The sequence below is a fragment of the Lissotriton vulgaris genome, chromosome 9 (assembly GCF_964263255.1).
Source record: "Lissotriton vulgaris chromosome 9, aLisVul1.2, whole genome shotgun sequence".
Taxonomy (NCBI): Eukaryota; Metazoa; Chordata; class Amphibia; order Caudata; family Salamandridae; genus Lissotriton; species Lissotriton vulgaris.
In genome coordinates, this window is record NC_141697.1 from 1195967824 (window position 1) to 1195979578 (window position 11755).

The window sequence follows — 11755 nt, forward strand, 5'->3', positions numbered from 1 at the left end:
TGTTTACACCAAGAGGCTTTTAATACCTAGAATAAGGGAGTGGAATTAGAAGATGTAACGATGCCCTTATCTACAACAGCTTAACTCGCCCACTCTGTTTTAGCATTTGCTCTTTTGCCAAAAGAATGATGATGATATTTTAATTATAAGCAGCTTAGGGCTATCTCGTCGAATGGCTATCCTAGGTTAGATCTTCAGGTGGGCTTGTCAAAAACCCAGAATGTTATTCATATAGGGTGTTAACCCTGTTCAAAGTCAAATCACATTACTTCAGCTACCAAAAGCCATACAAGTACATGCAAATACTTTAAAATTCAGAACACATAAATAAAGTGGAAGAGGGACATTAACATACGTTAAACTGTTCATAAAAAACATTACAAGATCAGGCAAACGCAGACATGTTAGCCTTGTAATATAGTACACGAGACATAAAACAAGTTTAAAAAGCAAACTGTCATTTCAGGAAAGGCCTTCCTGCAATCAGCCAGATAACACCCAAAAACTTGGCAACAGAACAAGCATATAAAGGCCTAGCAATCAGTTCTAAAAATACAGAGAGCAGTGTGAAGGCTTCGGGTACCCAATTGTCTGCATACAGGCACCAGCCAAAATCTTCATGCAAGGACATTTCCAGGTCAAGCAAGAAGACCACAGGGTACCTTGTTAATTTTTAAATTGTACTGCCAGTTTTGAACGACCTATGAGGCTTTTTATCAATTATTTATTGTGGTTGTTACTTTTATGATCATGGTGTGCTTACCTACTTTTGTGTTAGGATGCATTAATTAAGTATGTAATGTTTTGGTACTTTTTTTGCTGTACTTTAATGGTTGCTTTTGTGGCCGAAATAAAGTTTTTAATAGGATCCGTGTCACTTATGCTTAGTACACGGAAAAACGTGATCTTTGGGCCTCATTACGAGTAGCCCAGTTGATTGTGAAGCGTAGTAACTGCAGTTATCGCACATATCGCAATAATGAGTTTTGTGATACATATCATCATAACTTGCTGATGTTTATTGTGGTAAAAATGCCTAATATTTACCCTAACAAGAATTTTGGAGTAGTTTGCCCCCAAATCTGCATGTTATTCATCAGAAACTTGTAATGGAACCAATAAATTGTAAAAGTCAGACTTGAGGAGGTGCAATAAATATTGAATTGTAATTTCACTTATATAGTGTTTACTACCCCCGACAAGGCATCAAAGTGCTTTTTCGGCAAGTAGCACGCTACTCCGGAACCTATAAAGGATTAGTGGTGAATTAGTAAAGTGAAATATAAAAGTAATTTGAGTGGTGGATATGTTAATCAGTTATTTGGATTCAGAAGAATAGTGGAGGCATAGAGGGAAAACTGCTGCATTGATATAACACTTGCTACTCCTGATGGGGTGTTGAAGCGCTTTTTCGGCGAGAAGCATGCTACTCCGGAAACCATAAATGATTTGTGGTGAATTAGTATAGTGAAATATGAAATTAATTTGAGGTGGACAGGTTAGTCTGTTATTTGTATTCAAGAGGATATTGGAGGGATGGAAGAGGGAAGGATTCTGACTTTAGTGTTTGAGGTCATAGCAGTAAGGAGGCTTGGGATAAGTAATAGGGATGTTGAGGGGGGGGAAGAGTCATAGGGAAGGGTTAAGAAAGGCTTCTTTTGGGGGATCAGAATAGTAAAAGAGGTATGAGATGATGCAAGGAAGGGTAGAGTAGGGAAGAGTTTATTATTTTGGGGATCATAGTAGTGGTATGGGGTTTGTCATGAATGAGAAGGTCGAGGATATACTGATAGAGGTATAGGGTGAGAAATAGGGTAGTGCATTGGAAAGAGTATTAGGAAAGAGGTTTCAGATGAGTCAGTGGAGGTAGAGGATATATTGAGAGAAGTATAGGGTAGGGCATTGGATATGTTGAATTCGAAGAAAATTAATAAATATATAGATCCATAAGTACATGGAAGGTATATAGATGCATAAAGGAAGCATGTGTATGCAGATTAAAGATGCATTACATTAAATAAACTCTGGCTCTTAAGTGTTGTACTTTAAAATAATATTTGTTTATAAAATTCAATAGTGAAGCAATTGTAGATAGTTATGTTAAAGATTTACATATTTATCCAGTCACTGATATCACACCAATTACCAGGCCAGTCGTAATGAGAGCCCCAGACAGAGTCACAATGTACGTGCCTTGAACCAATTGGTGCCACCTTCCAATAAAAGACAATCACTAGTTTCAATGTAGTTCAAGCAAGACATACAAATAACAGTTTGTCTTCAACGGCTAAATGAAAAACCTCTCATAATAACCTAGGCAACAGTTGCCCAAACTAAGCTTTTCAATGAGAGGTGAATAGGTAATAGCCTACGTCCAGTAACATGTTCGATTCTACTATAAAAAAATTAAACCAATGGATATAATAAATAAAAATAGTCTGCTAAGGGTTCAGCAGTAAGCAGGCACGGCACGCACTCAACAGCAGAAAATTCAAAGCCCAACATTGCTAAGTGATAACCAGCTCAAGTCAGAGAATGCTACTAAAAATCTTTTCTACCAATTCACACAAGAAGTAGAAACAGAGTGTGCTGGGATATATAGGAAGCATCAGAAAGGTGCTTCTAGTTTTCACCTTTAATTTTTTCTGGGCTTAAGCAACTATTGCATATTTCTTTTAACAACATTTCAAGAAAACACAAAACTCCACTTCTAACGTAAAGTGTGGTGTGCCAGTATTTGCCTGACTTTTAAGTGAGGGAATACATTACACTGGCAAGATACCTGGAGCAGACTGGTTCAGCAGAAATTTTTTTTAGACATTTCTGCACAAACTAGCCTCCCATGGATAAAAATTATCAGAAACTAATATGAAATCTGGCTTAACATGAAAAACTAGAATTTCACAATTTTTGTTGGCATAATTCAAATGCGAGACAGGCCCACATTTTTCGCACATTTCGCCGATTAAATTACTCTGCCCTGCAACAAACACTACATTATACTAGAGATAGCTCCTTTATCTTGTTTGTGGTCAGACCAAAGATGGTGTAAACAAATACTTTGCGTTAGATCGGTTTATCACCGAAGGGGATATGCATAGACCTGCTCAGTGTGTGAACAAAAGTTAAAGGAGAATATTCGGTCAATAGTTTATGGAGTGTGGTGGTTACTGAGAAAGGGTAAATTAAACACACAGGTTAGCAAAGAGAAACGGAAGCCAACTCGGATTTACTGTGTCCAAGCCAGTGATAAACTGTTAGGGACACTCCTAACAAAAATGATCAGCAAATAAGTCCCTTCTGGAAGATATATTTCCCCTCTATAGAAAGGGATGTCATCAATCAGTTCATTAACAGAAAACACCATAGGTCGGTACATCAAACTCAAGTAACTACCACACTATTCCTCGGATTCCTCTCACTTCGAAAGAAACCTAGAATAGTGCACTTTCAAAGTCTCAAAGAAAAATACATGTATCTGCAGGTCAGGTGGAACACAAAGCTGTCTGGACAGTCTTAATGGATACCTTCGATGCAGCAGATGGAGGGTGCTTTGTGGACCCTAGGTCAAGTTCAAGGCAGTGGACTATTGAACTCTGTTCAACTTGCTTTTCACAGCAAGAGTGCAGGTGGTGTTCTTGAATGATTTACAGCCTCGCAGATAGTACTCCCCACATTCAGCGTGGTACGTCTGAATCAGCAGGTACCAGGCTACAAAGTGGAGTTACACATGTATCACCACTGTTTGTTACTTATTATTGGTTATTCGTTCATCAACTCCCCACATTCAGCGTGGTACGTCTGAATCAGCAGGTACCAGGCTACAAAGTGGAGTTACACATGTATCACCACTGTTTGTTACTTATTATTGGTTATTCATTCATCAACTCCAGAATTAGATTAGTGCTAAACTGAAATCAAACATAAGCTAATCTCAAGTTAGATGAAAACGGGGGCACTTGTACTATGTATTAATAATGAGACAAAAATTAAACTCCATTTCTGCTGCTACACTCCAAGCAAGAACTACGCTTTGCTTTAATCTACAATTGATTTTTCACCACAAAACACGATCATCAAGTCTTGGCAAGGGCACGTCATCACCACTAACTTAGCAGCAGTCAATCGTAGAAGCACTAGTAAATTCAGACCAAATAATTACAGACTACCAATTGCCACCAAGCTTTACTCAAGCTCCTAAAGGCAACGATCCTTATGTTGCCCCAGGAATAGCACTTTACATACCTTGCTTCACCACAAGCTTGACTCAAACCCCAATGCCACCACAAAGGCCTAATCTTCAACTTGCTTTCTTTGGCCCGCCTAGTTCTTTCAAGTAGCTACATTTGTGAAATGCTTTGGCACTCTGTCAAATCCTACCCATGAACAAATTGAGAGAAGTGAAGAAATGTGATGGACTCAGACAGTTGGCAGTGCAGGACATGTATGCAGGCTTTGCTCAGTGAGGAGAGGGCTAATGAACTATCCAAACAGGGTGGGAAGAGAATCTGCTAACATGGGGCACAACTAGACCCTTGAAACTTAGGGCAGATAAACACAGTAGATCTATGTGAATAGGTGAGTGTAGAATACAAGATTCAGCAAGAGGATGAAGAAGGATATACAGACTAGACCATAACAAGTGGCATGTATTAAGAAAAACAGAACTCCAGAGGGCTTTGTTATACTGAAGGCCCTCAAAGCAACTCACAGGCAGCACATCATATCAGCCAAAAGCAAAGTACTAGACCATCACCACCAATTAAGCCAGCAACAAAATGCTTTAAGACAATTTGCCACTCCATTAGTCCCCCTGCCAGGCTAGCCTATTCCTCACTCTATAGAAAGTCCGATGCCATTAACCTCTTCTTCATTGAAAAAAAATACAGAAGACCCAACTGCACATTGACAATACCAAGCCTGCCTCATCTATCACCTTCACTTCTCCCAGTAGGATCAGCGATAGGCAACCTTAAAAAGCTTACCTCTCACACATCGGGCTGACACATTAGTACCTCAAAGCCATTTCCTAGGAAGATTGTCTTACCATTGTCTTTCATTGAAAGACTCTGAGGCTGATCTTACCTCTACCTACCATTGTTAATGCCTCCCTCAAGGCATCTTTTCAGAAGCTTTCAAGAATTGCCAGATCGTTCCACTCCTAAGAACCCTACACCAGACTGATGACTTCATGAACTAAACACCTATCACTCTACTACCGTTCATCAGCAAGATCACTGAAAAAGCAGTCTATGGTAAACTCCAAGATCACAGCAACGCTAATAATCTCCGGCATGGACTGTCAGTCTGGCTTCAGATCATGCGGCAGCACATGGACCGCTCTGTTACACATTGTAAATGATGCACTTTTGACCACAGATGAAGACGACCCCCTCCCCCCCCCATATCCCCCCCATCTCCTCTTTCTGTAAGTTGCCTTCAACAGTCTAGCATCCCTCCCTCGAGTCACAAATGAGATTCATCATCAATGTCTTTTACTGGTTCTCCTCCAACTGACACCAGTTTCTTCATAAAGGCAGCTCCGGGTCCCAATAGACCCCCATCAGATCAGATGTAGAGTTCTACAGAGCTGCTTATTGTCTCCTGCCACCTTGAACCTCCACATGAAGCCTCTTGATGCTCTTCTCACAGTTAAAACCAATCTGCTGATGAAACAACTATACTTAAGTCTCCTCTGCTTTGGAGAGCCAATGCGTCAAACGCTGCTTGCACATCACCCAGACGTGCCTAACTGAAGCTCAACCCAACCAAGACAGAACGCCTGCTATTAGCCTAGAACAATAGTCCAGATACAGTGCAAACCTGTCTGAATGATAAGACACGCGATTGCTTCAAACCCAAACTCACTGATTCCCAAATCACTTTGATTCATTCTGAAAACCAACCTCTCACTCAAGGAACAGGTTACCAAAAAACACAAGGAAAGCATGGTACCAGCTCTCCCTTCTAAAGAATACCAAACTGTATCCTCCAGAAAGCAACTTTAGAACTAATGTTCATGCCGTTGAAGTCTATTATCTGTATTTAAGAAGTGACATACTCCATGGCCTCACAGACTCCTCACTGGCACCCTGTAGGGGCATCCTACATGCTTCAGCACATCTTATCCACGGCCTGAAGAAATATGATCACATCACCTCAATCTGATGGAAGTGCTTTGGTTCACATTGCCAGCATACACCATCTTCAAGACCAGCTGCATCATTTGCAAATCTATCACAACCAGCACTCCTGCTTATCTTGGAGGTAAACTCACCCTGTATGTTGGTTTTCAGCATACCTGCATAATGTTGGAGTGGGAATTTAAGAGCTAAATATGTTCACTTTCAGAGTTCTGATGTGTGCAGAGCACCTCCCGTGAGCTGTAGATCACCAGGTAGTGATCACATATAACTAGTTACAAGACCCTTCTAAAGAACCCTGTTGGATTAGAGAAACCACGTTGGAGAGAAAGTGTTGCTCTACTACTTTAAACCATTGGTCTGAATTAGTGTGTTTTGGAATTCTTGTGTTTATTTTTATTTGTCTGCATCTTTCCCCAACGTAACATACTGACATTTCCTGCAATGTGCAGTTCCGCCTGACTTAAGAGCTTTGAAAACTTGCCCACATTAATAATGAAGCAGCGTAAAAACACTTACATAACAGACTTAAGAGGTCCTAGGGCAGAACTCTAGTTTGTTCTGCGTGCATTTGCTTTCACTGTAGCTGCATCTACGATGACGAAATAAATTTGCAAGGTGCATAAAGAGATATGTCGCAGAAGGGCAACGCATAAATTCTGCTTAGGCGGCGAGGATGAAGTAAACGTGCTTGTAGTGCAGGAATTCAAATACGGTGGAGGAGCGGAGGGCTGGCCCTCCTGATGCGGTAGAAAGATGTGGGTCGGGTAAACAGAGGGAGGGTGGTCTCTGGAAGGATGAGGGAGTCATTCGACTAGGATGGTGCAAGCCACGGAAGAAAGGATTGAGTAACACTTAACTGCGAAAGGGCATGCTGAAGCAGGAAAGTGCAGAGGATTACACAAGCACTTCACAGTGGGACGGCTGGGGCCCCATGGTGACTGCGGGCGAGGATTTCAGAATTACTAGTCGGGCACATTAAGAGGCGGGGGGGGGGGGGGAGCCGCAAATGGCGGGAAGTCGGCCAGAGCTCTGACAGGAATGTCACCCGCCAACAAGCCTTTCAGTCACGAGCAGGAGCGCCGCATGCCCACGGCCCGAGGAGACCCGCGCCTCAGGCCTCCGGTCTGAGGTGTGCGCCCGCCCCCCTCCGCCTGAGGAGCACACCCCGGCCCTCCCTGCCCGCTTGCCCCCCCCCCCCCCCGTCCGGTACCCCGGCAGTTAGATCATGCCGCGTCCGGCGCCCCCTACAACGGCCTGTGACCCGAGTTACCTCAGACTCCGCTGAGGAGAGGCGCTCACTCCCCCGGCACCTGTCACCCCCCCGTGGCCTCCTCCCTTTCCCGGATCCCTGCCGCCCCGTTCCCCGCGCACCTTGTGGCAGTAGGGGCAGCTGGTCTTGCTGAACACCACGACCCGCTGGGCCTCGATCATGCCCCGCACGCGGCTCCTCAGGTCCACGGGCGGCATGGCGGCGACGGCTACCACCGGCTCTGCCTCTACCCGGCTGTGGAGAACGCGGCGACTGAAGGAACAGGCCGAGTGAGCCTGCGCTGCGGAGGCCGCTTCCTTTTCCACCGCTCCCGCCCTGCGCGGCGGCTCCTCCTCCAGGCCGCGGCCCTCCTCCTCCGCCCAGGCCCGGCCCCGTGCCCGGCAGCCCGCTCGCCTCGTGCTGCGCCCGGCTTTCCTCACGCTTTAGAAACTGTTATCATCTTTACAGTGTACAGATGGTTTAATACGGTTATTTTTTATTTTTTTATAGGAATTCTCCCAACTTCCCAAGGGCTGCGAGTCGATTTACAAACAGAGCGCTAGACGGGGAACATTCAACTCACTGGTATGTAGAGGTGCATAAGCGGCCAAGGTTTCAGATTGCTTATGTCTGCAATTTTTATAATTTAATTATAATTATGAGTGGCATTCAAGGACTTTGGTGACGCTTTCTCGCAAGCAAAAATCAAGTAATGAAAACGAGGAGAACATGTAAATATAAGAAAAGACACCCATATGAGCAACGACAAATTCGAAGATCTTAACTGCTGCAAAGCCCCAGAAATAGTAGAGCACTGTGGGACCCAACTGTACCAAACAGGATGTTAGAGACCCTGTTGCAGATGATCTCAGGTGCCTGCTACTAAATTATCAAAATTGCTCAGTCACTAACCGTCAGCTGATTCGTGGCCTGGGAGTGCTTCCCATTCGACCGCATCACCGGGCAAGCCTTAGGAGAGTGCTAGGCTGAGGCACTCATTATGTAATTTTTTTCAAAAGACTTTATCTCAGCTCCTAGTTCTCTAAAATGTTCAAATTCAATTTTACTGTAGGCAATATGCCTGATCAGTTTATTATGAAACACTGCAAAAACATGAGGTTGGATGTATTTATTGTGAAAAGCATGTGTTAAAAGTGATTAAGGATATAATATACGTGGATTGCTATTACACTGCTATAAAGCAAGCAGAGGTATTTTATTCCCCAGAATCTCACATATTACCACAATACAATCATATTTGATCTAGTGATCAGCTTTGTAATACACAGCTTCCAAGTTTTGAAATTGCTTATGTGTGACATTTGTGTGGTTTCAGTGAACTTATGAGTGACAATTTAGTGCCAATTGTGTGACACTTCGACTGACGCTTTCTTGTGAGTAGAACAAAGCCACGGAGTCCCTACAAAAGATGAGTATCAGATATGACTCATTTTTGAGCTATGAGAATTTCTAAAAAGTTATTCAAAATACTGAGAAACCCCTATGAAAGAAGGTCACTGGCCATGATTGGGGAGGGAGGAGAGCTGTATCTGACAGTGTGGTGTGACTGCTTATGGGGTCACACCAGGCAAACTTACTTCAGCCAGGTTAGCCTTTCAAAGCCACACACATTTGAGGACATTCTATCGTCTTCTTGCACCAATGTAACACTGGCCCTCTATAGAACAAGCTAATGCTTTATCCTTGCCCCGGAGGAGGGTCTTTGCTGGGTCTATATCAAATACCAATGGAAACTTCTTAAAGAAAAGGCTGCCAGGAAAATAATTGTCATTGATGGAAGTGTGTGTGGGCCACAATTACAGTGATCTATGCTGCTGTCCTTCCTGTGGTGTCAAGGGACATGCATGACTGTGCTCGCTAGTCTCACAGCACAACTACACCACCTAAAATCTTGAGAACAGGGCTTTAAGTGGGATGAAAAAAGTGAGTGGTCTCTAAAAGGGGCATGCATGGCCTATGTAATTAAGCATATGGCTTAACCACACAAACTACATTTCGGTGATTTCCATAGTGTGCCGCCTGACCAGTATTTTGGTTCCTTTCTGAACTTGACAACTGACATCTCTAAAATCAGCCTGGACTATTGGCTTTGTCAATAGTTGGTAGCAGTTTAAAATAAATGAGTAAAAACAATGATTTAAAAAATAATAATAACATTGAAAATGTTTCAATTATGAAACAGCGAGGCTTTGAATTAAACAATGCTGTGCACGTGTGAGGTGATCTAAAATAGGCCAGGGTCAATCCTAATCTCAATAAATTTAATGGTAAAGGTAGATTCTGCCTAAATAAAAATAACTGGACGCCCTGTGGGAATGTAATGTTCCCAGCAGGCGGTCTCTAAGGTGGGGTCGACATGTTTCGTGCCTAGTTGTTCCAAAGGAATCGCATGGCACTTCTTCAGGATCTATGTGAAATATAGTGCATACCAGGCACGAAACATGTCGACCCCACCTTAGGGACCGCCTGCTAGGAACATTACATTCCCACAGGGCGTCCAGTTGTTATTTAGGCAGGATCTACCTTTACCATTAAACTTATTGAGATTAGGATTGACCCTGACCTATTTTAGATCACCTCACACGTGCACATAACCACTCACTTCCCCAAAACAAAACACGCACCCAACGGCTTCTCCAAGAAAAGATCTCCGACAAAGAGCCCCGGAAACGGTGAGCCCGTCGAGCATTGCAGCACAGGCCCGACGAGGAGCAAGACCCAATGATGAAGCATGACACCTCTCGGGGTGTGTGAGGGCAACATGACAAAAGTTTTGTCTTTTCCCCTTCCCCTTCCATCAACCCTTTAGGAACTGCACTCCCCTTGTTTAACACATGAAATGTAACAACCTAGGCAATTCAGTACTTAATGCTCATGAGTAAAGTGACAAAGGAGAGAACATAACTATAAGGCATAAAATCAGTGACTTTAGTTTTATTAACATGAAAAGATAAAAAACGCTAATAAAAAGTTGATTCTCAAATGTAGTTAATCACATACAGAAATAGTCAAATCAACATTACATAATATCACAATACAGTTAAAAATTTGTTTTTATAAAAAAAATTATAAAGAGAAAAGAAGGTAAAGTGGCATGAAATGTTTCTCGACGCGTGTTTCGGCGACCAGCGCCTTCTTCTGGAGTAGCCACGAATTATCTGATAACAAAAACATGTTAAAAGTGACATAAGCAAATGTTTTTGACAATTTATTAGCTAAAAACAACCTCTTAGATTAGAGAGAATCCTAAAAAACACTAGTTGTGATCAACGATGTTACAACAGGCCTCTCCCATTGTCACTTAATTAACATGTCGCATATGATTCTCAGAAACAAATTATCATGACACTCAAAAAACCTTATTTCATTGCTCATTCTTATCCGAAACATATTTGATATATGTTAATGTGGGGTGGGGCCTACTAATTCAGACATAGTATGAAACGGGTATTGATAAGCTCACTTATTATATTTACTATTGATGAACTTCTTTTTAGGTTTATGTTATACATTAAAGATAAATGCTATATGGTGATGACTAATATACATTTATCACTCTCTGATATACTTACTGCTCTAGCAGTTTATCAAGGATGAAGGTTGAAGATGTGGTCCTTGAGACAAAGATGGTTAAACTAAAGGAAGGAGGATAACACATTTTTAAGTATACTGGGTTTTGTTCTTTATGGATGTATATCACATGGGTCAACATGGTTAAATTAATTCCTAAAAAGAATTTTCAAGGAACTTACAATTCCGAATGATCTAGGTGTATTTCGAATTAGTTGAAATTCAAAAAAGATGTAAATTCGTATAAGGGATGTCTTTTCTATGAAGGGTACTTTCTTCAAAGTTGAATCTATAAATTGAAGTCATAATTGTTGCATATTTAGACCGATCGAGTATTGCTCATTGTTTACTATGTTAAAACAAAACCTAAATATTATAAATGTATACGGCAAACATATGCTCTGCGAGTATTAAAATATGTAGAGACGTCTTGCATATCATTTTTTTGAATTTTTATTAATCAGCACTAAATCACAATGTTTGGTTACCTTTAGTAGTTCTCATGATCAACAAACTTTTCCTAGAAGAAATATTGATAAACATGTGACTTATAGGCAAATTCACTTTTTAAGAACAGTTAATTATTTTAAGAGTTCAGGTGTGCCTACAGTTCTATAGAACATACAATAGTTAAAGATGGATTCTTATCAATTTATCTTTAAGGCTACATATTTACCTTCCGATAATGTGAAAGAGTCGCTGCCTATATTCACGATGTAGATTATGGCGCGATGAAACAACAAAACTTCTATAAATCTAAGGGGTATAC

The 11755-nt window shown here is 41.7% G+C and overlaps 1 protein-coding gene across 1 annotated transcript in view; it reads right to left on the bottom strand.

The window, feature by feature from the left end:
* The window catches only part of LOC147693027 (thioredoxin reductase 1, cytoplasmic-like), a 96924-nt gene extending 89058 nt beyond the window's left edge, over positions 1-7866 (bottom strand). The window contains exon 1 of the mRNA XM_086939270.1: positions 7518-7866. Within this exon, the coding sequence (XP_086795396.1) occupies positions 7518-7613 (96 nt within the window). The 5' untranslated portion in view covers positions 7614-7866. The remainder of the gene's footprint in view (positions 1-7517) is intronic.
* Between the last annotated feature and the right edge of the window lie 3889 nt (positions 7867-11755).